This window comes from Aulonocara stuartgranti (genome assembly GCF_965226115.1).
Source record: "Aulonocara stuartgranti genome assembly, chromosome: 10".
Lineage (NCBI taxonomy): Eukaryota > Metazoa > Chordata > Actinopteri > Cichliformes > Cichlidae > Aulonocara > Aulonocara stuartgranti.
In genome coordinates this window covers 17945357-17972145 of record NC_138946.1, presented here as the reverse complement: position 1 = coordinate 17972145, position 26789 = coordinate 17945357, and the positions used below count along the sequence as shown (strand labels likewise).

The following is a 26789-nucleotide window of genomic DNA, read 5'->3' as shown; positions in this document are numbered from 1 at the left end:
TCACGTTAAAATCCTTTAATTTCCTCGTTACTCATGATGGCATCTTAAGGAAATAATTAGGATCTTTTAAAAGTCCTTAATTTAAAATAAATATTATGGCATAACAATGTACTGTATGTTTCTAAAATTTCAAAAGACTATCCAGGAATAAGGGGCATTTTTATGCAGTCAAAAACCAACAAGTACTCATGTCAACATACATTTATTTATTTTTTGCATACATACAACATAAACTGCTTCATACATAAATGTGCTGTCTGCTGTGCACATAAATTATGGAACATTGGATATTAATGTGAATTACAGCTCCAAGTTTTCACTTTAATACATACAGAATATGTTCCACAACACAGACTCTTAGTTACTATGGATTATAGCCATAAAAAGGGACACCAACCTCACAAAAGGAGCATTTTATTTCCTATAAAATGTCATCTCGAACTGTGACATGACACAAAGCGCTGGCTAGTCACCTACTGTTAATGCAGATACAGTATCTACTGCACACTTTGAATAACACAGATGCATTTTAGAGATGACACTTACATGTAAGCAGAGGCAGCCGATACACTTGCTTACATAGAGAGCTACTGCCTTCATTGCAGTGAATGAAGATTATCTTTGCGTATTTTACAAGTGTTTAAACAGAAAGCAGAAGCATTAGTTAGGTGGCGCGTTCTTAAATCTGATGTTCATCTTTCATGAACCACTGTAATGCTTTTCAAATAACATAATTCCTGAAGGCTGGGGGAAATGGCATGTGTCGAGGCATGGTACCTGTTGCTCATCCTTCTGCAAATCTATTGCTTATCATCACCGTCAACGTTAACGCTGACTAACAGCAGTGAAAAAGTGAAGTAGGTAGTACAGGACAAAATACTGACACATCACCTCTGACAACACACACACACACACACCTGAAGAATGGTTACGATATCAGTGAGGCTCAGTCATAAAACACCCTCAAACAACCAAGGGATAGATATCACATGTGGATCAGAAAAAGCTGAGATTTTGACACCCAACACTCAAATCAAACTTCTGTCTGGAATGTGGGCCACACTGGAAATGTGTTCTGCTGACGCATCTGGGTCTGAGCAGAGTGTGTAGTTCAGTCTAATGAAGTCAGTCAAGATGGTACTCAGAGTACTCAATTGTACAGAGGCATTCTTATTTAGATGGAGAGTGGCATGAGACCCCCCCCCCCCACGAAACAGTCCTGTCTTGTATTGTCAACATTGCTGCGTAACAGCCTGGGTGTAGCCTCTGGCAGGCTGAGGGAATACATACACAGCTGCAGCCAGGAAAAAGTGAATACAGTAGCTGTTAGTGCAGAGCCTGTAAGGAAATACACCGCTTATACTCAAAAGGGAAAAGCTCCGGTATTCCACTCTTAAGTCTGTACACGCACTCACATCCAAATACAAACACTGTCAAACACGATAAGAGACGATTATGCACTTCAAACACATCACTTCTCACCACAGTAACATTACGATTATTCAGAATAAGTTCTATTAGAAATAAGAAGCATTTTAAACAAAGACTAAAGTGGGAAAAAAAAGTGCCCTCTTGTTGATGCATGGCATGTGCTTGCTGCCATGAACACAGATCACATCCTCTTTGTACTGTAACACACACACACACACACACACACCACATTCTTTAATAGTTTAGTGTGATGCTTTGGATGAATCAAGAAGGATCAAAATAACAGCCAAAAAAAAAAAAAAGAAGCCCTCTTATGCTCACTCAGTCTTCAGGCTCAACAGCCAGGAGCGCACACGCAGTGCATTTCAGTTACTCTATGCAAACCACTGACACACACACACACACACACACACACACACACACACACACACACACACACACACCCCCAATTATTTTCCATACTGGAAACACACATTTATACATAACTTCTATGTATAGGTTTTGATAGAGGGCTACAGAATATGTTCAGCTAAGCGTAAGAAACCTGAATGAACAGAGAGAAAACAAAATGCATTTCTATCCGCTGGATGAGATGATATTAAAGAGCATGGCTCCCTGGGTGAGCAGTCACATTAACTGACCTGTGCTGTCTTTTTCCACACTGTGGCTTTAGCAAGGAGGTGATGACAACCTCCAGTGCAAAATAAAGTACATTCATGATAAAAGCAAGCATACCATGTAATGCTATAATTTTTTATCTCACATACAAAAGAACAGAAATAAAACGTACAATTAACTATATTTGCAAATCAAAGAAAACTGCTGCGGACAGCAGCAAACATCGGGGCAAATGTAAACCTGCAGTGCATAACCTTCTGTGACGACACTGTGAAAAGTAGATTAGCATCAACTCCGGCGAGGAGCTCATTCAAAATGAAGGATATGAACCGTGGTGTGCAATTTTAAAAGTTACACAGATTTAGGTAAAACTTCGCAGGCAAGTGCAGCGTGGTGCACGGCCAAGGAATATTTTGATATTGCACAAGTGAATACACAAATGATTTGTGCGTATAGATATACTTTGATTAACATACTGTAGACACAGGCACATGTTTGCTGCCATGAATAAAAAATAACGGTCAGAATGATTCTTAGTAAAATAAGTGTTAATATCCGGGAACGTAAAGTCAACAACACACTTTTGGGCTCATACTCTTCTCATCGTACTGCTTGAGATACAAAGCCTTTCCTGTAATTCAGAAGGGAATTGGTCTATACTTCTTAAATACTGTCTCTTTTGTACATACACACATATACACATTTATCATAGATCTATACATATCTGGATATGCCCTTTACATATGAACTGTGATTCTATCTTTCCATTGAATCCCTGGGGAATAAGCCGTTGTCAGTGGGTCCCTCTGGGAGCTTTGGGTTACTGGTTGCAGTTCTATTTGGGATGGGAGGAGAGAGGGTCGGGATTGCTGCAGGCATGGAAGATAACCACTCTGGTTCTAAATTAAACACAGAGCTGGAAGGCTGCATCTGAGTTTGGGGCACGAGGGAACTGGAAGGAAAGACTGGGTTTTGTGAAGTTTTGCTTGGAGGTTGAAAATCATCATCGAAAGTGACCCATTGCTTAGCTTGCTTTGCTACTGGGCCAGGTGGCTGGTGTCGAGGCGCAACGGCAGGTGGAAGAGATGAGGGTGCCACCATGGGTAAAGTGGGAGGAGGAGATGGGTTAAGGGCAAGAGGGAGTAAAGAAGCAGGAGCAGGATTAAGACTGGATGATGGTCCAAACAGAGACATGGTCTTTTGGAGTTGGGTGGTGGGTACAGCTGCAGGAGCTCCTGTTTGAGCTGGGGTGGGTATCAGTGGTGGAGTAAGAGACACAGTTCTCTGAAGGTTTGCTGTTGGAGGCGAAAGCTGAAAAGTGAAGTCAGGTGTGAGCGGGCGCCGCTGCTGCTGCTGCACCAGTGGGCCAGTGAAGGGGTTGGTGCTGCTGGGTCGGGCAGGAAGTGGGTCAGCTGAGAAAGGGTTGGGGGAGGCGCATAGCGTCTCCTGAGAGCGACTGCGAGACGGGACCGGAGGAGGAGGGAGCAGCGTCGAGGCAAATGGTGACGGGGTGGAGAGTGAAGAAGAGGAGGATGAATCAAAGGCTTGCAAATCTGCTAGAGTGGAGGACTGGTGGGAGAAGGATGATGGGAGAGTGGTGGAGGAAAAGACAGTTGGCGTACGCCGGGAGGATCCTCTGGTCAGTGACTGGGTGGTGTGCCAAGAGGATGAGGAGGGCAAGAAATCAGATGTAAGTGTGTCAAAGGGGTCGGGCTTCCATTGTGCTTCTCCTTGAATCCCATTCAGTCCGTTTGTCTAAGAAAGGACAAAACAAAGAAAATGCTTCAACAACAAATGCACTGTGAAGATATGAACCACGCACAATTATGACTGGAGTACTTAACTATCAAATGAACCATATATTTTGAAACAAATGTTGACCCCTTGGTTATTCCTTGTAAACAAACTTGACTTGAATGACATTCATAACACAACATTGCCAAAGCTTTTTTTCCCCCTCCAACTTGTTTCCCCACCCATAAATGGTGTGACACGCACGCACGCACGACTACAAAAAATGGTTAAAATAAAACAAATCAAAGGAAATGTCAAAATAAATTCTGATGTCATTGGATATGAGCTCACTCAACATCTGCAGCACAGTGAACCCATATGAAAGGACAAGTGACAGGAAATGGATAACAGCAAGCATCACATTTTCATCTGTTTTTCTTATTTTCCCATCCTTCTCAAATCTTTTATGGTTTGATATGTTGACGGACAAGAGAAGTAAAAACAAATGACGCTCCGCTTTATGAGCCTAACACACAAACACAAAAAATATGCAAGGCCTTATAGGAGAGCAAAACATTCAGGTTTGGCATTAAAGATAAAATCGATTACAAAATAAGAAAAAGGGAAGTTACTGGGTTTAATGTATGAAAGGTTTTAACATCAGGACTGTGCTATGGAGGATGAGACAAAAAGGTGGTTTAATATCAAGTACCTTTCACCCTGAGGGCTTCTCCAGCTTGTGAAAAAGAGACAAATGTATCAGAAAGAGTAAAGCAGAAAGAAAGACAAAGAACACTCAGCTCATCTGACAGAAAAGGAAGCAGAAAAAGATCTTTTTCTATTTTTGTAGTCTTTAACCCACAGCAGTTTCATAAGTAGGTGTACAACATCTTATTTAATTAACCGGAGTTCAAAATCTGTCAAAGCGAACCCAAACAGCAATCTGGAAAAATAATCTCACTGTACTAATTAAATAAGTGTGTGTTCACTACTTCCAATAATTAAATGAAAAGAAAGTTGGCAACTACCTGTGCAGCTGGGGCAGTCTCAGACTTGGCAGCATCAGGCGGCAGAGCATGAGAGGAGCGGGAACGTGGTGGGGGTTTAGGAGAGGCTAAACTCGGCTGAGGCCCGGCGGGGGCGGCAGCAGCAGGTGCAGCAGAAGGACCTGCTGCTTTAGGGGCTGGCGCTGGCTGTGGCTGGAGAGGAGCTGGAAGTGTGGGCTGCATTGGAGGTGGAAGCTGAGACTGAGCTGGAGGGGCAGCTGGCTGAGGCTGCATGGGAGGCTGCATGGGTGATGAAACCTGGGGCTTCACTGCAGGTGGAGCTGCAGGAGGTGCTCCTGAGGGTTGAGGACCTGAAGAAGTGAGGCAAGAGTGAGGAAACAGAAAACAGTTAAGGGTTAAAGTTGCTGTGTGACAACAAAAGACTTATTAATCAAATTTCCAGGTTTATTTTTTTCTGTGTATAATTAAATTAACTGGCCATTTGAACCCCTCTAAATGTAGCCTCTGTCAGAGATGGGCTGTTTTAGCTCCCGTCTCTTTTAGCTGTCCTTCCTTTGAGCCTAACATGTCCTGACTGGCTCGCAAAAGGAACCTGCCCCTCTAAGACTTTTGATCCTTACAGAAACAAACAGTGGTAGGTGGATTTCACCAATTCATCTTGTTCTTTAATCAAAATGGCAATTTATTAAACACACCAGAAGCTGTTTTAGTTTGAAGAACGATTTTGGCGACAGTTTTCACATTGGAATATCTCAGCAATGCCCCACTATCGATAATACAATTCATTAACCTCTATGAAAACGTATTTCTTTACCCAGAGGCAGGTCAGCTGGTTTGGTCTGGGCACTGGGCACAGGTCGTGGGGCTCCAGGGTGGGTATCTGAAATAGGGTGAGGGGCCCCGGGATGCACCTCTGGAATGGGCCTTGGTGCTCCAGGGTGAGATGGAGGTGGTGGGCGAGACTGAGGTGTCACACTGATTACCCCAGCTCGAGGAGGGATATTCTGAAGGGTGAAGAAAGAAAAGTGAATAGAAATTAGGAGGTGGGCAAAATTTAAAAAAGAAGAAAAAAAGAAAGAATGATGATAAATCTTAAGTATTAAACTCACTGGTCTGGAAGCACCTCCTGGTCCAGGTGCTCCTGCTGCTGTCTGCCCTCGACCTGAGAGACAAACAAACTGTAAGATAATTTGTTCCAAACAATACTGACCATGCAGGGTGTGCCCTGTAGGTTGAGATTCACAGAACAGGGACTTTTAAGATTAATAAGTTCAAGTTAAAGAAAATTTTAAAGCGGCACTAAATATCATTCGAACAGACTGCAAACTGACCTGAACCTATGACAGACCAAATTCCCTGTGGCTGACTTCATAATTAATGATGACTCAGTCATTCCTGAGCTGCAGGAGGTCTGGGAGAGAGGCAGGCCTTGTTCTGTGAGCCAACTGCTTACCACAGAGAAAGCATACTCCTCATCTTTCACTATTCTCTTCTTGAGCTCCTCTCAGAGCCTGCAAACATTTTCTCACGCCACTTGGATGTCTGTCTCTGTCTAACTAACTCCGTTAACTATACAGTCACCCCTGCCAACCACACGCACCCTTAATGTAACAGAGAGATTTAGCTAACCAGAGTCACCATACAAATGAGTCAGGTCACCAATAGGCTATTAATCCAAACCCTATCCTCCAGCCCAGGACAGGCGTATTTTGTATCAGGGTATTAACACATACCCAAGTAAAACACAACACAAAGATAAGCTCCCTTGTCTTTAATAGTATATGGATGCTCAGTGAAGCTTTGCATGCTATCAGGCACTCACCTGCAGCATCTGGCCGAGGAAGAGCAGGGCTTTTTTGTCCTTTGCAGCACAAAGGAAACCAAACCACATTTTGTTATACACAAACTGGAATAGTACTGATGGGATATACGTGCCCCCAAGGATAGTACGGTATAAAAAGCAGTAGCAAAAGCATATGCTGGCAATAATGCAGCAGTGCAGTGAAGCATGTGATGCTGTGAACACCCACCTGCCACCTCCAACTAATCAAAAGGGATTAGCCAAACTGAATTAAAGACCACCTCAAAGACCAAGAGATTTCCCTTCAACTCACATCATCTCCCCAGGTTTGACGACAACAATCAGACAACTACTCGTTTAGTCCGTAATGACAAAAGACACACTTGTCAGGTATCCTTTTCATCAGTATGTGCAAATGGTTTTTAACAAAGTATGGAACTCATGACCCCTGATTTATTTTCATTGTCCAACTTTTTATACAGTTGTAAAATATATTTCTAGAACCCAATGACCTCTGGTGGATGTCGTGTACTGCCAGTGAATATTAAATGGGAAGGAAGAAATATAACCTAACCTGCAACACATCTCTCTTTCTCAAACACGCACACACAAGATTAAAAAGAAGACTCAGAGTAAAACATCTGTAAATCATCAATGTCATAAAAAAGTCTAATTCACATTGATGACCGGGCGCAAAAATACAGGGATCTAAAAACAACTCCTCTCTGGTTACCTTGACTGGCCCTCCTACCAAGCCGTGGTTTGGGAAACTGGACACAGTCTTAAAGTCAAAGAGGGAAAACGATGTTTTGAAAATAAAGCACAGAAGGACACATGATAACCAATTTATTAAAACCAAAATTACTAAGTTTTGGTGTTGTTGAAACATCATGACAATGTCTACTATGTATATATATGTATATTACATACTACTCAGAAATCGAATAAATACAAGAAAGAGTAACCAATGTCTAAAACACTAAGAATACTGCAGGACTCACAGAGGGAGTACAGAGGGGGAGACACTAATGACTATATAAGAATTTATATCAGGGGTATCAAACATAAGGTCTTGGGGCCATAACTGGCCTGCCAAGACTCTAACCTGTGAAGGACGTCATACATTTTTATCTTTTAACCACGTTTTAAAAAGTTTCACTGCTTTTCTTACTGATGAAGACCGCCACCATGGCCATTCACAACACATCAACATAATAAATTATAATTAGTAATGTTACACATTTACTTTTCAGAATTTACGCCCAAAGATTCATACGGACAGATTTCTTTCACTTACCACACCAGCATTTCATTATAACGTAGCAAAACTGAGACAAAATGTTGAAAATAAAACTTCTTTATGCTGACATAAATCACTGGTTTCACCGGTCTGACCCATATCGGATCTAAATAGGTTGTATGTGGACTGCAATGTAAAATGAGCTTGACATCCCTGATTTGTATCAACTACAAAGAACAAACCAATAAAACACACACACACACACACACACACACACACACACACACACACACACACACACACACACACACACACACACACACTATGGAGAGTACTGGGAGGATGCACATTTAAACTTGACCTAAGTGGTCTTCAGCACATTTCAACTGACAAACTTCATAAACACAGTTAATTTTGTAGCTGCTCCCTGTAAACCAAACAGATCCAAATATCTCATTTCAAGTTTTCATGACACCGCAGCTGAAAAGCTCCAGCTAAATCCACAGTCCATCCAGATGTGTGTGCATTCATTAAGGTTCAGGTATATGTTGCATTAGTGTTTCAGCAAAAAAAAAACATACATTTGGGAGAAAAATATTGTGTGTAAATTAAACTTAACTATAAGCCAATTTTTAAAAAAAATGCATTTAAGTCTGAGCAGCTCTCAGTTAGCAAAATTAAAAAAAATTCAGACTATATAATGTTAAGTTATATATCTGGTGTTATTTGCTCAAGAGCATCTCTATGACAGCTGAGCATGTATGGCCAGTAATTATTAATAAGCTTTTTGTAATATGTTATTCCTACAAAGCTTGTTTGTAATTAAACTCTAGAAGCAAAATGATGACAATATTCAATATTTACATTAATCTGAAATCTCATAGCATATTCTTGTTTTACAGCACACACACAGACTAAATGTTCCCAAATCAGCACCGATTCATTGCTCCTGTCTGCGTGCAATTCAAATGAAAAACAGCATCTGCTACATCCAGTGCTTACACACATCAACTGCACAGCAATCACTTTACCTCCAGAGTGCCTTCTAATTGGCTCAGGGCTCACGCCTCCTTTAGAAATAAGGCAAAGCATGCGGGAAAGTGAAAATGTTAGCATCTGCCTACATGCCATACAATACCGGGGAAAAAAATTAAACTACAAATCCAAATTCAAATTAAAGATTTATTTAACAAATTTTCTCCGCATAGCTCTAATGGAAAACAGCACTTGCTAAAAGCAAACGCTTACGTAATGTAAGCATTTAACTACATAGCAATCACTTTACCTCCAGAGCTCCTTCTATCTGGCAGAGGGCTCATGCCTCCTTCAGATATCAGGCAAAGCATGGAAAAAAGGTGAAAATGTTATTATCTGCCTATATGTCACAAAACCAGGCAGAATAATTTAAAAAAATATATCCAAACTTCTAATTAATGTTAATTTTTAGCTGCTTATCGATGTATAGCTGGCATATAAAACAGTGCCTACTGCATGGAATGCTTAAGCAACTTAAGCATTTAACTGCACAGCAATCACTTTACCTCCAGAGTGCCTTCTAACTGGCAGAGGGCTCATGCCTCCTTCAGAAATAAGGCAAAGCGTGGGAGAGAGTGAAAATGTTAAACTCCACAATGCAATACCAGCCAGAAAAATCAAATCTACAAACTTCCACTTAAAAGTGACATCTATTTTCTCTAAGGTTGCCTGCTTATCTGTTCTTAAAAATCAGGCTTCAATGAAATGTATGCATGACTCCAGAATTTACTCTACCTGAAGGTGGTGGTGGGCGTTGTGGAGGTGCTGGTCTGGCAGGGGGGGCGTTGGGGCGAGGAGGAGGTGGACGTTTGGGCTCCAGGCCTTGAGCTGTGGGGGCACCAGGCTGGAAGTCAACAGGAGGCCCTGTGAGGAAAAGATATATATGTAAGAGGTAAATTTATTTATTTAAAAAAAGTAAGTAGATTAAGTGACATTTTTCCACATTTCCAAATGGGTCGAGAAAATGTATTCCTGCCCAGTTTAGAGACATTGTGAAAACATGCACATTTTCCCCAACGGTTTTTATACAATTTCTTGATCTAACAAAGCATCTGTTTAGTTTGGACTTAAGAAAAGATTATGTTAAAAATGTCACTTAAACAGCTCTCAAAAAGAAAACAAGTAGTTTACTGTAATATACACATCATCTGCCAACACTAAACATAAATTACATCATCACGTATAACATTCCCTGATATTCCTTCCTCAGTTACAATGGACTTCAATCTACTCCCACACATTACAAACAACAAAATTACAGTTTACATTCCAGCAGACACAGACCGCCATGAAAGCACTTCTTTACTAAGTGCCGTATTTACCTTGCGATGGTCGGGAGGGCTGTGCTCCACGGCTAGGTCTGCTGGGTGCAGCAGGTTCTCCATGGGTGGGGGAGGGACAGGGGCTACTTCTGGGAGAAGGGAGAGGGGAAGATCCAGGGCCAGTCCCTGCTCCAGGCTGCAGGTGCTGAGGAAGGATCTCCTCAACCTCCTCGTCCACATCACCTGGTACGGGACACAAGAGGGCATGAATTAATAACTGGAAACAGTGCCCTACAGCCATCATTTATAGTGCACATTTTTCAGGGTAAGGACTGGGATTGCTTGGCAGCCATTCTTCACCTTCCATGTCGTAATCATCATCACCCACGTCTGTATCTTCAGCAAGCAGGGTGGAGCTGGCAGATGTGGGAATGCTTCCACAGATCCTCTCCACACTCATCTCTTCCTCCAGACTCTTGATCCAGCCTGGACTCTTCAGACGGATATCGATCACCTTGCCAAGGACCTTAAATGTAAACCAGGTGATACAGGCAAGGCAGAATAAAGAGAGTAGTTACCACATACGCCACCGACAAAAAAGGGTTGATAGACATTTATATGAGAGTTTAATAGTGATTTTAAAGGTTTTGTCTTTTAGCTTTGGAATAATTTTATACTCGTGAAGACTTACAGTGGAAGCACTGAGAGACAGAGCAGCTAGAGCAGAGTACCCTTCCAAGAAAGTCACCCACATCTTCTCCTCAACGAACCTGTCCAAACAAGGCCACTGTCAATACACACTAACCATCTGAAGGTGATATGCCTGCCTCTTTGTATTAAGATATCAGGCTCACCTAATGAGGATAACTTCTCCAAAATTAGCAAACTTTTCCAGCAGCTCGTCTATGAGTGCATCATCAAAGTAGTCGTCAGGCCCGGAGGAGCAGAGTGACACCAGAATGGTCCCATCTGGAGGCCCCTGCCGGGCAATGACATCCTTGTAGACCTGATGCCGAGCCTCTGGGTCCACTTCTAGGATGTCCACATCTATCACTGCCACCACAGGCCTACAGATAGATACAAGGGAACGCAGGTCACTCCAATGATAGCGGCACTTGATTTACAAAAAAATGCCACATTTTAACCACCTCTGTTTCTAATCTATGTGATGAGATAGTTTAACTTTACAAAGTTTAATCTAAACCTTCACACTTCTATGCATGCTGTGAGTTACCTGTGGTCTGAGGTCTTCAGCTCAGCCCTTCCATAGTACTTTAAAGTGCCAGGGCTCCAGGTTTGTTCTACATCATCATCACTATCTCTAGATGAAGAAGCTGCTGCTACTATATTCATCTCCTGGGCTGTAAAAAATACACAAACACAAATATATATCAATGCAAGCATATCCTGAGCTCCTATTTCTATTTTTCCTGTGTTGCTTTAGAGATCTGTAATAAAAGGGAAAAATAATTTGGTTTAGATAGGTTATACACACTGACTTTGCATCTAACCTGTTTTGTCAAAGTTCCACTTTCTCCTCTTCCAAAGTATACGGTCAGTCCAGGCGGGCGTGCGGCACTTCTCACTGGTGTCATAGTCTTCTGAGAAGAGGTCATACTTATAGGTGGGGGCAAAATCTAATTTTCCCTCAATAAAACCTCGAAAGACCTGTGGAAGACATTTTTAGATTAATATCTTCATCACAGGATCTTTTTTGTAATCCAAAGTACATTTACATGAAGTAAGAGACCATACTATACAGTCATTTCATATAATTAACATTACAACACAGAACACTCAATTTTTTATTTTATTTTTTACAAACCAAAAGTTTGATATCATAAAAATCACAACATAAATTATTTATGTAAATCTGACATATTGCAATATATATTGAAACAGTGAAAAATACTGCTCTGCTGGTATCATCACATTGTTAGCAGATGTCCAGGCTCAGTCCCACAAATTAGCAGACACTCAAACATGGATGCGTAAAGTATAACATCTGCATAATTATGCATGTGTGCTGTAGGCTTTACCAAACCGGCATTCTTCTGGTCCAACAACTGGTCCCCTGCTGTCAAGGCATCCCAGTTCTGCTGCTTGATGAGATCTTTTACTTCCTCATTAGGCAGACTTATACGATAGTTAAAGTCTCCACACCAGAACACATAATCATGTGAATACAGCAGACGGCCCTGGAGGGTAAGATTTCTGTTATTAAGCATTTAACTTAGACAACAGGGTGTTTTCTTGACTTAATAATGTTATGGTTATTACCATGGGGAAACTGAGTCTGCGTGTGATCTCATTGTAGTCGTCATTCCTCTCTTTGACCTGTGATTGGCCGGCAGCAAAGTGGGAGCAGACGAAGCAGATGCTGGTGGTATGGAACAACAGGCGGATTGCCACACCTCCTTTATTACCTGTGGCGCCACCCATTCCAGTTTTTACAGTATCAACAGCTACATCCCTGGAACACAACGAATATCAGATTACATCTACTACCATACACCCCTAATTATATAACTACTAATGTGGTTTCTGTGCAGCTTATACCTGATAAATGGTGCATGCTGTGGGCGGATGAAAACAAAAAGACACACTCCCACCAGCTGCTCTGAGGCAAGCAGCACATACTTGTGGTCCCGTGAGATATTTTTTTGGAGCTCAGCAGCCCACAGCTTCTGGTTGGTAGTACTGAGACAGGAACAAAATGAGGCATTACAGTGCAGATGATAAAGTTAACCAAATTATCATGTTAACTGTCTAACTGTTAGAAAACCCTCAAAGCAGTTCATGTCATAGTTCTGGCATTGTCTAATGACCTGAGCAAGTTTTAGCAAACTCAAAACTGTAAATCCGCAGCCATTGCTGGAAACAACTTTTTTTTCTACTTTATTTTTCACTTTTAAAGCAATCAGTGTATCGTTGAAGCTTATATTTCTTATCTTCAGTTTTTTAAAGGAAAAAAAAGAAGCTCTAGTGTTGTTGTAATAACTACGAGACAAAGTTCTTTAATCTTAGATCACGATCTTGCACACATACCTAGCACTGACAATGTTTCCCGCATTCAGTTCAACCATTTCCTCGAAACCGATGGCAAAGATATCTATGGGGTTTGTTCTGCTGTCTGTAAAAAGGACAAAAATCTAATTAATGATCCATAAGTGTAAACATTCTAATACCTTGATATATTCCATCATAAGAATATGGAGGTAGTTTCTAGATTTCAATAAATGTCTTTTAACTACACGTGCATTATTTCAATTTTAACTAATAAAAATTATGTTGGCATAGTATTGCATAATTACTGTAGGAACAGCAAAAGTGATTAACTATACTGTACCTACAGGGTTCGGATAAAGGACAGCAAGCAAGTATATAACTGTACAAGTTAGTCAGAAAATATCAGCATCTTAACATTTATACCATTAAGTACCAGAAAAGGAGCATGAAAATGTATTCATAACAATCCACCTTTTCTAGAAGCATTAATTACAATTTATTGTACTTTCTAAACGTTAAATGATCAGATTTAGATGTGACATCAAACTTATTTTGCCATTCCAATTGGTATCTCAGTTTCGTGAACTTATATAAGCAGTAACTTTTCATATTTAGTATAGACATGAGAATTCTTCCCATCTAAGGGAAAAAATGTGCAAACTGTCAGAAAACAAACAAACAAACAAACAAAAAAAAAACCCCACCCAAATATTTCTCTTACCCAATAAATCAAAAGATATATAAATATATATCTGTAGATTATATATACAAAAAGTCCAAAACACTGACATACCCTGGAACTCAGGATGTCCTGCATTCTTTGGAGCATCCAGCAGCCAGTCGTTGAGTGTCTGGTTGCGGAAAGCAATGCTTCGAAACTGTTTACCCCCATTGACATTCCAGGTACCGATGCAAACACGAATCTGCTTGGGCCTTGTGTATTTATGGTAGTTCTGACACATTCCCAACAATACTCTTGGAGATGCTGCAGAAGGGAAAGGATTTGAATTAAAATGTAATTCTACAGTTAGTTTAGTAAGTTTATGTATATATGGACGGCTGCACTCAGGGTAACAAAACTAGAATGGGAAACGCTAACCAAAAGCAACAAAACCAATGGAAAGGTGGTATTCATATACTATGAATGAAAACCACAACAATGTCATAAAACATGGGGCATGGGAGAAAAGGATGCAAATCAGAGCTTGTGCTGAAATACAACAAAAGGTTCACATAATCAACCTTGGTAATGGTTCACTGCTGTCTGTAAAATTCCACTTAAAGGCGTGTTACATTTCAATGCAAAATTAAAAACATCTTTTTTAAAAATTACAGTTTAAGAAGCCTGATGATATGCAACAGATAGTCAATTAAACCACTACCAACACTGGTTTTCAAACAAATGAAAAATAAAAAGTAAAACAAATTATAGGACGAGGTTATGACAGGGTAGAAAAAGATCCATCCACTGGTAGCAGTCTGCCAGTTACTATACCTGATTGTAAGACAGGTTCAGTGACTACAATTGTGTGCGAAAGCAGAGAGGGAGAGAAGGGAAAGAAGTGTGGGTTAACCAGCGCTGTAACAGTTAATACCGGCAAAGCAGTCAGTCAGGCCGGAAGAACGTTAATATTAAGCTTCCCACTTTAGTGACACAGTAGCTTTTGGCTAACAGGGCTATAACATACAGGAGCATACAGAAAACATATCTAAGCAAATAATTTTCTCTTGATGGCAGATAAATAAAATTATATTATGAACATTAAAATGTAACTATTCACCCCAAATTTTAGGCAAGATACATCCACTAATCCAATGAACCCCCCCCCCCAGCATTTACCATAAAGACTGGAAGTGGTGAGCAAAGCCCGAGCTTTGTCTGCCAAATCACTGTTGAGTGTGGAGCCTAGCCTCAGGATGTCTATAGCCTCCTGCTTTGAACTGTCAAAGAAGTTGTTCTGGATGGTCCGAGTCACAGAACGAGCTCCATCTTTCAGCTTCCCCGCCTACAATAACGACAGGTATTCACACACAGTGCAAAAAACAATTACATAAAGCCACCTTAATTTTTAACAATGCTCTCATTTGGTGTGAAGAGCCTGTACTTTCCGTTCCAGCAACGGAGAGAACAAAAGAGGACCACTTCAGAGAGATCAAATGAATACAGATTGTGACAGAAGAACTTTAAAATGTCACTGACTGATGCGCAAGACCGTTTGATTTACAGACACTGATAATCTAGACTGATTCCTTCAGGTTCCAAGAAGATATCAGACAGTGCCCGATGATCATTCATTTTTTTCTTTTCATATTTATGTAAATCAGTGATGAGATCTCCATGGAGTGTCCACAGCAGGTTTTTCTAGGACAGGGAACCCTCAATGGCAATACAACAAAGAAATAAACAGAGGTCTGAACTAACCCTCAATCATCATCACCATCCTCATTTGACCCAGACATGGAAATCAATAATTCACCACGACGGCTCAAAACAAAACATCAACTATCTTGTTAACTTACCACACAGGTAGAGAGGTCCAGAGGACAGCCGAAAGAGACAGCACACAAGAGTTAAGAAACAGAAGCACACAGTTCTACACACAGAAGATCAGCTGTCCATGCAGAACTGTCACTGCAGGTACTACATGCCCATTATTTATATTACTTACTAAGTCCATACTTGTATTATAAACTGTAATTTATGCTTTAATATCCAAGTTAAAACTAACATTTTAAAATTGGATCGTTCCTATTTTTAATTACAGCTTTTTATGCTTCCCCCTCTGTTTATATACTAGAATAAACCCATCTTTGGTTCGGTGCATGTCTATCCAGTAACATGACTGCAGTTCAGACATATCAAATGTAGATTTTTAATATTTAAAAAGGTCACACGCTTTAAATATTAAAAGTTGTGACCTATGTAGTAGTAGTAGTAGTAGTAGTAGTAATAAAAATAATAATAATCATCATCATCATCATCATCATCATCATCATCATCATCATCATCATATATCCAGAAGCAACAATTAAAGATTGCTGGAATATGCTGTGCTTTATCAGGTAGGCCATAATCTGGCTGCTGGCAGGGAAATTGAAAAATTATTTGAAGTGCTTCAATTGTGAATTACTGCTAACCTGCGTATCGTGTGCATTTTTACTGCAGTAAAAGTCTGTACCTTGGCCTTGCCATCCAGGGCCCCGGTGCCTGCATAGATCTTACTGACGGAGTCACCATTAGCGGACCACATGGTCCTAAAAACCTCTTGAAACCTGGCCACCAGCTGTGGTTTCTCTGTCAAACCCATTTGTTCCAACTGCTTAGGCAGCATCTGAGGAAAGGAGGGTGACAGGGGTCAAACTAAAATCCTCTTTAAAGACTACAGGAGCAGACAAGCTCAGCAGTACTCTTACCTCGAGAGCAAAAAAAGCTTGGACACTGTTGGTTCTATCCAAACAATCCAGGCAGTTGGTCCTCATAGTCCCTCCCTGAGTCCTAAAACCACACAATAAAGAGTTATTGCAGCTTTTTTTCCTCCCATCATGTACACTTAAAACTTTCACTGGTGACAATGGCATAATAAAACACCTGTCTACACAGGGTATCATTAAAGGCATTTAACTTATTAGTTTACATAGTGCTAAAATTGCTGCATGACTTGTGAACATATCATGAACAGAAGCTTCAACTCAAATAATAATCAGATGCAACTAAAAAAAACAAAAAAAAAAAATTAAAAGGTACAACGGAATGTTTTGGGTTTGATTTTTTGCATAAATAAAAGTGATTCTGTGTTTTAACAGTAACAAGAATTTTTTTTTTTTTTAAATCCATCCTCTTCCACTTATCCACTTCAATGTTATACAGTAGATTACAGATCGCTCATGGGGTAAGAGGTCGGGTACGCAGGCATGCAAGCACCAATTTCTCACCTTAATATCCCAGTTTCTCCAGAATAGTAGAAGAAACCACACTCTTCTATGAATTTGTTGAGCTGGGGCTTGAGGACACTGTGAAGTTTGTCTGCCTTTCCACCTTTCACATTCTGATGGTAGTCAAAGTTCACCATTTTCACTGCTGAAGCATGTTCTGATGCTTTCAGGTGACTCTAAAATGGTGAGACAGGTAGACTTCCTCAAAATCAAATCTATTGCAAAACTATTTTGCATGTAAGGTGTGTTGCCTTAACTGAAGGGCAAATTAATTTGCATTGCAAATCATTGACCTGAATTCTTGAAGCATGTCATAGTAATGTGTGAACATCCCGGTCGCATAGTCAGAAACCATTTTATATATTTTAAACACAAACTCAGCTCACTGATGACATCAACAGCATTTATGGCAATTAACCCTAACATATGACACCTTAAGTCCCAACATTTCTAGCTGCTGCAAAACATGTAACATCTTTTGCATTTGCAGCTATATGGGGCTTTATACTTCATTAGGTAAACTTCCTGTGTGGTTTGAGGGCAACTACAAGACCACAGAAAAAGACAGGGTTCGAGATCTTATGATAAAGGGTAAAAATAGAGGATGCTATGGTGTGCAAATATGTAAAATAGAAACAAATGAATAATGCTCTTTACTGACTCATTCACCAGAAAATACAGTAAGAAACTGAGGTAGTCTTTCTTGAGCAGCAGTACCCACCCACTTGAAATATTTTTCCCTGCCTTTATGGCGTGGGCTTACGTGGACACAACAGAGAGAATCTGTTTGAACACACATAGCTTACTGCTAGTGTATTTTGGAATGTCATCCTCAGATAAATATCTCACAGCACATCACTGTTAACAGACAATGTATTGACCTCTCACCTGAAACGCTTTGCTGAGCATGTGTTCCCCTTCTTTACTTCCAAGCAGGTTGATTATCACCTGCTTACCATACAACCGCCTCAGTGCAGTAAAGTGTCTGCAAAACACACAATCTGATATAGTAAGCACTTTATAAAAATGACATTAAGCACATTTATCTTATCCTTTACAAATTTCACTTAAAATAAAAAATTCATACTTTGTAACAATAATTAGGACAGACAAATACAAATGACTCATCTATGATTAAACACCAACAGCCTAGTTTGCATCAAAAGTCCTGTCACTGTAGCAACCTTAACACACAACTCTGTGGTGTACTGTTGTGTTAAACGATGCAAACGCGAGCGCTTCACCCACATTTGCAACTTAAATGGGACCTGTAATAAAAACTTATTTAGAAGCAGCGTATGAATAAATAGTCTGACAACATTAAACTCGTGCAGCCCTCAGTTCTTAACAACAACACTGATAATACAACAGCAGCAGCAATGATGAGCCTCTTTGCACACTGTGAAGTGCAAAGTGGCAGAGTCGTTACTGAGATTGTGAAAGAAAACGTGTTCCTAGTGTCCAAAACGGCAGCACTGTTCCTGTAAACACTAGAAAAGCCTTTATTGAGAAAAAGCTCGTGGTAGTCCTTCATCAAAGCACCTGATCAACAAACTAACGTGAAGAAAAGCAAACTTTTTAGCTGCTCAATCCACCACAATCTGTTTTACACAGCGAAAAATTGAGGCTGTGACTGAAAACTGATGTGAGTAACTTGTTATAGCTTTGCAGATATTGACAGATCTGAATCCTACTGAACATCTATAGGAGACAAAGACAGTGCTCTTTATCACCACTAAACACCAAAAGAGGGATTCTTTTATAAGAATGGTGTTCAATCCCTCCAGTGATATTTGAGAGTTATGGAGAACTGCTGAGGTGCTGTTCTGGCAGCATCTGGTGGCCTAATACTTTCTAAGACACTTAATATTGTCTGTAGGCCTCTTATCTTAATGTTCCTCACAGCTTAAGATTTATATATCCACATGTGGCTCAAATGTTCTCAAGCTGTTCAAGCAAATGTTCAAAGCTGTTCTGAGCTGCACTCTCTTGTTCCATTGTCACTTGTAAGGCCTGTTCCTACCTTTTAATCTACCTTGCCCCTCTTATGAGATTTCCTCTACAAATGAATGCGGGTAGAATCCAGAAAAAGGACATTTCTATCCATGTCAACCAAAAGCCTGCACAGGACCTTAAAGCCTGCCTGGAATTCTCTTCTGGTTATTTCTTACAAGGGGGTTATAATCTTACTATAGCTTGTCTGTTAACACCACTGTTAAGATATGTGCTGAATTAAAAGTGATATGTAAAAGCTTTGACTGCAGTCATATTACCGGTAATGGAATAGAATACATGTGTAAAAGCAAAGCTTTTACAATGACATTCTTGGCTGCAAACAAAAACTACCGGTAACCAGATATCACAAAGGATGACTCATCATCCCTTAGCTGAATAGATATTAGAAAGATTAGTAGCCCTGACAACTACTTAGAGGGAAAAAACAAATAATGTGTTACACAGTACTAATGATTTAAAGTCTAATATACATTCATATTCATAACTCCATTAAAATGCTCCACAAAAAATGAGTAGAATCCAAAAGATCTGGAAATCAAAGAAGTGCTGACAGAACTCTGTAAGACATATCTGCTGGAATGCACAGTGAATGACATGGCTACTTTGAGACTGGTTGGGTAGCTGCTGTGGGCTGATAAGAATGGAGTTCATACTAGCAAGGTGTAACCCACAGATTCGGGTCATCATTTTTGTTCTTGATGACCTGAGTGTATGCTTCAGCAACAATGCATTGAGCTTAAAGCAAAGGAACTTGCAGCTCTGTTCTGTTGTTAACCCTACAGCTGTAACAAGCCAGTTCACAGCGTAATTCTAGAAAAAAGAAAAAAAAGTTTCATTTTATAAAGACTAAAGTCAAATTGTTCTTACTGGGAAAAATCTTAACTTATTTAATGATTATTAAAACATTTGCGTATGTAAAGAAACATTTATTTTTAGCAGACGGACATTAAGACATTGAGAGCAGTTTAATTTTTCACTTTTTTGATATTTAAATTTAACCAAAAAATGTTTGAGGCACAAATAAAGATAGCTGTCAAGAACAGGCACACACACACTCATTAATTGAAATAATGACTTCCAAATTGAATGAACTACCTGTGATTAATGTAAACCACAGGTTATCAAGGCTGATGGCTAAATAAGGGCTACTAATAAACCAACCTCTGAGGACACACTGCAATTAATGTCTTCTTCACAGACCTTAATAGTTTTTCCTCTACTGTGACGAGTACATGAGATATACAGGAATAATATAGCATTTCCTCTGTGGTTCAGAGGAGTGGCTATCTGTGGTAGGCCAGATAAAGCTGCAGGAAACTGCTACACACAAAAAGAGCTGTGCACACAAAACAATTTAATTACCTTTCAAATGCCGGCGCATTTGCCTCAAATCCCCTTGAGAGTTTGACACGATGAGAACCAACCTGGAGAGACACAAGTCACAGTGTCCTTCTTTGGTGAAAGATACCAAAAAAGTCTGTTTTCTAAACACACACACATTGCAGATGACCAGAAAACCCTATGATGACAAATGGATTTCGGAAAGAAAGTGTAGACATCTGAAATGAGGAAACGAGCTCTTAATAGGGCCCAAAAAGAGAATTGCTTAGGAAAAGAGCAACATAGGTGCAAAACGGGGAGATTTGTTCCAACAAAGACACTGAGCAGCAGATAAATGATACATTGTAATTGATCAGCATTTTCCCACATTTAGCCTCTTTTTCTCATATTAATTCTCATTTTGAAAGTATGCTGATACTGAGCAAATCATCAGTCTCATAGGCAAACATGACCACACGAGTAGACCTGGATAGGCTTTGCAAGACATTGGCATTGTGACTGTACTACGCAAGTCTCTTGACTCTGCAGAGCATGTCTCTACTTGTTCCTTTGTTATCCCTACCAATTTCTGCCTCACTCTGAGTTTACATCTTCTCTTCTCATTTGTGCATGGTGGCTCAGTGGTTAGCATAGCAAGTAGTCCTGGGTTTAAACCCAGGAAGGGCCCTTGCTGTGTTGAGTTAACATGTTTTCTCTGCTTATGTTGGTTTTCTGTGGTTTCTCCCACCATCAAATAACATGGCATCTTAAGGCTGGCTATCTGGGCCCAGGACACTCTTGCAAAAGAGACTCTTAGTCAGCAGAGTTTTACTTCCTGTATAAACAAAAGTTGATTCTCTCTGTGTTCAAATATTTCTCTTACTGTCTGTGACAGCTTGTTAAAACAAGAAAAAATACAGCAACACTCCCTCATATTTCAGCTAGTGACTCAGGATGCTTTCTGTGTCTAAAAAAACTGTAGTTTCTCTGGAGATAGTACTCGGTAATAGACCTCAGTATTGACTTTCATTGTGTTGTGGAAGGTTTTTACTTCCCTAAGAATCTTATATTTCCCTTTATTCTGCAGTGTGTGTTGAGCTTAGAATTAATCTGCTTTGTTTGCTTCTATGCACCAATGTGGCCGAGCCTGGGCATGTGTGGAAGGGCTAACATTTTTGCTCCATGCTGTTGTCATTTGTCACTCCTCTCTTTCTCTACTGTTGAGCAGGTCTATGCTTTGCATATTTTATAACTTCCTGAGATGGCATCTGAAACTATTCAGGTTACAGCTGTACAACTCAGACCTGCAGAATAACTGCAGTCAAATCAGTTTTCTTACTTGCTCTGAATTCAAAAGCATCTACTGTTCTATGCAACGTTAACTAAATAAGCTTTGTCACCAACTACAGGAAGAGTTTTTTCACATTTCGTCTACTAATCTATAAAGCAGTAACTTATTAAGTAAACATTTTCAAAATTATTTAGAATTAACTAAGAGGGATCAACCAATCATTTGAATGATTTACAGCCTTAATACTACACTACAAATATGATTTGTAGACTAATTAATATCTATGTCTAATGTGCACTAACTGAGAAAAAAAATAAATCAGTAAATTTTACCATTGATAAACCAAATGTACAAAACCTGCTCAGGAGATATTAGAGAGTATGAGGAGGAGAGCTTAAAAGCCACAACTGGTGGGGATGAAGATCTAAGGCAGTGCTTTAAAGCAGGAGGACTACAGTTTTGTCTGAAAACAACCCCAAGCCCAATACCCAGTGTTTTGACCAAACCAATGACTTTGTGGACTGAATAGGTGATTAATTTGGTCTTAGCTTTTTTTAAGAGCTCCTGCAAAATTGAAAAGCTCTGTCCATATTATCAAATTAAATACTCATCCAGTTGCCTGGTGAATATCAGCGGACACAATGAAGGGAAGTGCTTCGGGAATGTTTTCAGATCAGGTTCTCTCACCTGACCAAAGATGTCTGGGAGCTGAGGAAAACAGAAGAATGCCCTTTACCAAACACTATCACTGTCATTAACCTCCCCCACATCTGATCTAATATTCCAGACTGTGCAATGTCAGGATAAAGGGAAGAAAATCCCACTTGTGTTCTTTGTGATGCAAATTAAATATGTGATTCCACTTCCTGATCAAAATATCAAAAATATTTTTACTCTGTACAGATACTGAGTATAGGAAGAAAATTCCATCAAGGGATTCCCTGATTTCCACAGATATCCTTTGTCATTGCACAGGGGAACACCTATCTGCAGTCTGAAAGCACCAGCACCAACAAAGCCAAAAAAACACAACACAAACAAAAAGGTTATACCAGGTGGAGGTTCTCAGCCAGTCTATTAGGGTGCCGATTCTCATTCAGTTGCAACAAAACACCCTTAATGGACTTTTTCTGAACACAGCAACAAAATGTGTTAAAAAGTGTGTGATAAATATATGCACTCCATTCCCTTCACACTGTCTTAGACAGACACATCTGCCATTTTTAAACAGTAAAACTTTTTTTGGCTTGTTCTGCAAATGACCAGTGCCAGTTTCATCAGTTCTTTAATTCACGCACACTGTTCCAGCAAGCCAAACTGAGCCTCATCTATAACTACAGCATCAATGATAATAATGACCAGCTTTTTAAAAAACAAACAAACAAAACAACCCCCCCCAAAGATCAGGCCTACTTTCATTTTTTTTTTAACTGTGTGGCTTAATATAGGAAAACCACAATCAACAGTTGTATGGGATACATTTAGCTTTCATTACCTGGATTCCCGGCTGTTCCCAGAAAAGAGAAATGGACCCACGGATCTGTATGAAGGATGAGACTTTATCATCCAGGAAAATAACCTGTTCAAAACAAGATTACAAATTTGGTTTAGTGTATAATGTAACATTTTATGAAAAGAAATTAAATCCTAAAATAAGTAAGATGGGAAAAAAACTGAACAAAAAATACACATTGTATAAAACATCCATCTGCATAGGTGTATACTCGTGTGTGGTTTGTAGCTGAATTTTCAGGAAGCAAACGTAATGTAAAGCAGAAATCATAAAACAGACTATGTGTCGTTATAGGGCATGAGCACAACCTGTCAACACATGTTTGATCCTCAGCTTTTTACGGTGTCATTTTTATGGCAAGTATAAGGTTCCAAAAACTTTAACAGATTTCACCTGCTCAGTTTCCACAAAGTTGGCCACTTGTCCATCATCATTTGTTCCTCGGACATTGAATCGCGTGCCAGCACGCTCTGAGCTTAAGCGTGAGAAGATGCATGCCTTGGCTTGTTTGTGCCCTGCATAGATGGTCCTGATCTCCACACCCCCACACATCAGCCTCAGCAGCCAGTCGTCACAGTTTACACCGTAATGTTTTAGGTGCAGATGCAGAGATTGATTCCTAGTGATTCACAAAGTCAGATGTAACCGTAAACACAGAGAGCAGTTTTGCAAATCACAAAAGTTCCCCATATCACAAAATGAGAAAAACCATAAATTATAGCATATCTATAATGTTGGAACAGTAATGCTTTTAAGTTCCTACCAAAAGAAGCGGTTATCTGTAGTGTCTTCTATGATTCTGCGATGTGCATTAAGACTCAAGTCCATGCTGACTCCAGTGGAAGACCAGGCAAAGTAGAAATGTCCTGAGTTTAGGACCTTTCGCACCTCAGCAATTCGTTCCTCATCTCCTGGATCATTCTTCAGTGATATAAAGTCTGTCTGCGTGACCCTGAAAACTTCTGAATCCTGCACCTTGCCCACAGAGCTACAGCCTGTCACAACTACAAGACTGTGGAGCATAGAGTCACCTGTGAAAAAAAATGTGAATATGAAAAAAAAAATTACCATATTTAGTGCACACCCTTCTCTTATTTCCAGTTTTCATATTGGTTTTTTTTTTATTTTTATTCTTTGACACTACTAAGATATCTTTCCAAGTTCAAAATAATTCTTTATCTTATACTGGGTATGGGTGAAGCTCCTCAGTTCATTCACTATCTGAAGCAAGCCATTTCAGCTACTCTCCTTTAAAAGGACAAATTCCCTTTAAGCCAACTATCATTTGATGGGCTAGCAAACAAACAGACTGAACAGCAGGTGGGTGGGGCTGCTATGCTCACAGCCAGAGTTGTGTGCCTGATATAACAATATGAAGGATATTCTCTCTTTCTGACATCATGAAGATGCAAGAGTAGAAAACAAATTCCTGGATATCAAATGTTTAGAACTTGATAATCTGACCTCACTGTTTAAAACACAATTTTAATATTAGCATCCACAACTGTAACATTATATATATATATGACAGAAAAAAAGTATTTTACATCCACTATAAAGAAAAGAAGGAGAAGCAGTGCTGGAGTGTTAAGAAAGGAAATACAGAAACATTACAAAATTAAATTCTGGACAAAAAATGGTTAAAATCGCAAGCCACTCAAATCACAGCTTTAATCGCTTACAGTGCTTTTTTATTGTTGTGATAACAAGAGCCTTGAAGGGCACATGGAGGACATGAGAAAGCAGCTGAGAAGAAAGCAGCAATGGTGAAAATAATCAGAGCAAGTTCACAGTCAATCAGGAATGGACCCATCTAGGAGCAACAAGCAAAACACATTCTCGCGTCTTACCAAGGTTTAGGCGAAGAACACCCAGAATTCCATAGGCATCTACTATCTTGGTATATGTGTTTTTAATAGCATCCTTCTCTGCTGCCGCTAGAAGACAAACAATGGCAACAAAATTTAAGGAAAATATTGCACCACCTTCCTTTGAAAATCATAGCAATATATCACATCCACCACTACACAATAAGGGATACTCATCTTTTAGTTGCATTGCTTTTACAGCTTCCTTATTTGGTGCAATGGCTTAAAAAGAATGTAAATCATATCTTATTATAGTATAATCAAACAAGATGCCTTACACAGAACAGCAACAGCTGCTGATTCAAACATGAGGCATTCCTCCCTGGCCCTAGTTTCCACTATGACACTGTAAGGTGGTGGGTCCAGCTTGTGGTAAATACGATATCCCTTGCTGAAGGCCATAATTGATCCAAGCTGGAAAAAAACCCTATGTTATTACCTGGAAAACAAGAGAAATTAAAAAAAGAATGACAATAGATCAGAAAAGAAATATTCTCACATAAAACACCTGCAATTTAATGACGATGAAAGCATCAGAAAGGTGACCTCAAATCTGATCACTTTTTTTAAAAAGATGTCTGGCTCAATATCAAAGTTATTACAGTTTGTATAGCTAACAGACTAAACCAAAGGTAAAGACATAAACGTTTCCATAATTTTGCAACACTCTTATTGTGAATTTAACGATTTCGGGGTTTCTTTTATTTATTTTTTTCAAATTTCTATTTAAACTCATAATTAGGCAATAATTAAATTCCCTAATCCGGAAAGGGGGTAAACTTGCATTGCGAAATCCGAAGCTTAACGTGAGATCAAGTGCAGATGCAGCTCAGGCCCACGCCTATAATTAACTAATATAAAAAATTTGTACTGCAGGTAACTCAAGATTGCGAGTATCAGGAGCACTGCGACTGATAACGGTACTTGACAGTTAGGCCGGGGGGGGGGGGGGGGGGGGGGGGCTTAAATACCATCCATTGGACAGTCACGACTCCGTAATGCAACGGCAGAACAAACGCTAACGTTCACCAGCGAGGTAGCTCAAATGCTAGGTTTTGTGCAATCCTAGACCGACAAGTAAAACGACAGATGACAGTATAAAACGAAAGTAGTAGTAGTAGTAGTAGCTGCCTTTAACCTCTGCAAAGCTAACTGGTAACGCTAGCCAAGTTAGCTGGATGAATCACAGGGATAGCTATGATTCGCTAGCCTACAATATTTTGATGGTGGCACTTATCTGCATGTCCGGGGTGACAAACTGTTACTATTATATACATTTAACAAAGTCGGCCATGTAAAACATTTACACGCAAACATAATTTACATTTCTGCAATTCTTACTACCGACCGGTTTTTAAAGAAATTATGTAGAAGTAACACAATTTATCTGGTCTTACCGTCTCCCCCGCCGGGTTGTAACTCCGCTGTCACAACATAATCCTTCCCGGTGTGTTGGCAAAATGGTACATTCCGACGCAAACGTCCGCCTACCTCACGTTACCGTAATAGCCAAGGAAACGTAAAGCGCATGCCTTAGTACAAGAAAGGCATTGGAGTATGTAAATTAAACGTTTTGCAAGCGTGCAATATTTTAAATTCGTGCTAATATGCAGTTATGAACTACCCGACTTAAAAAAAGAACCCATGAAATGTTTTGAGCAATTCCACCTATGATTGACAGCTGCTTTAATCCAATGAGTCCAACAGAGAA

The 26789-nt window shown here is 39.8% G+C and overlaps 1 protein-coding gene across 8 annotated transcripts; it reads right to left on the bottom strand.

Moving 5' to 3' along the window:
- Positions 1–186: 186 nt before the first annotated feature.
- On the bottom strand, positions 187–26733 carry synj1 (synaptojanin 1). Of its 8 annotated transcripts, XM_082547800.1 has the most exons (35): positions 26476–26733; positions 25357–25517; positions 25061–25147; positions 23974–24241; positions 23604–23829; positions 23193–23276; positions 22385–22405; positions 20449–20510; positions 17959–18055; positions 17071–17246; positions 16552–16633; positions 16317–16469; positions 14978–15143; positions 14633–14656; positions 13931–14122; positions 13177–13261; positions 12688–12828; positions 12409–12601; positions 12168–12326; positions 11640–11796; positions 11363–11489; positions 10983–11195; positions 10820–10898; positions 10489–10654; positions 10189–10371; positions 9602–9730; positions 9373–9411; positions 9117–9155; positions 8863–8901; positions 7325–7372; positions 6613–6651; positions 5900–5952; positions 5605–5794; positions 4812–5140; positions 187–3804 (listed from the first exon to the last, which is right to left on the bottom strand). In XM_082547800.1, the coding sequence occupies exons 2-35, from the start codon at positions 25478–25480 to the stop codon at positions 2806–2808; spliced, it is 5169 nt and encodes a 1722-aa protein (XP_082403926.1). In that variant the 5' UTR covers positions 25481–25517; positions 26476–26733; the 3' UTR covers positions 187–2805. The 8 variants fall into 8 exon arrangements, with proteins under 8 accessions (XP_082403926.1, XP_082403927.1, XP_082403928.1 ...); XM_082547801.1 differs by lacking the exon at positions 22385–22405; XM_082547802.1 differs by lacking the exon at positions 22385–22405 and having other exon boundaries at positions 14978–15134.
- Between the last annotated feature and the right edge of the window lie 56 nt (positions 26734–26789).

What these genes read in the sequence shown, in the direction of transcription:
- synj1 (XM_082547800.1), bottom strand. Translation starts at nt 25,480, where the DNA reads ATGGCCTTCAGCAAGGGATATCGTATTTACCACAAGCTGGACCCACCA. An exon ending in GCAGACTCAGTTTCCCCATG is followed by an intron (nt 12,327 to 12,408) that starts GTAATAACCATA and finishes CTTACCCTCCAG; the next exon opens with GGCCGTCTGCTGTATTCACA. An exon ending in AGATAGAAGGAGCTCTGGAG is followed by an intron (nt 8,902 to 9,116) that starts GTAAAGTGATTG and finishes TTATTTCTAAAG; the next exon opens with GAGGCGTGAGCCCTGAGCCA.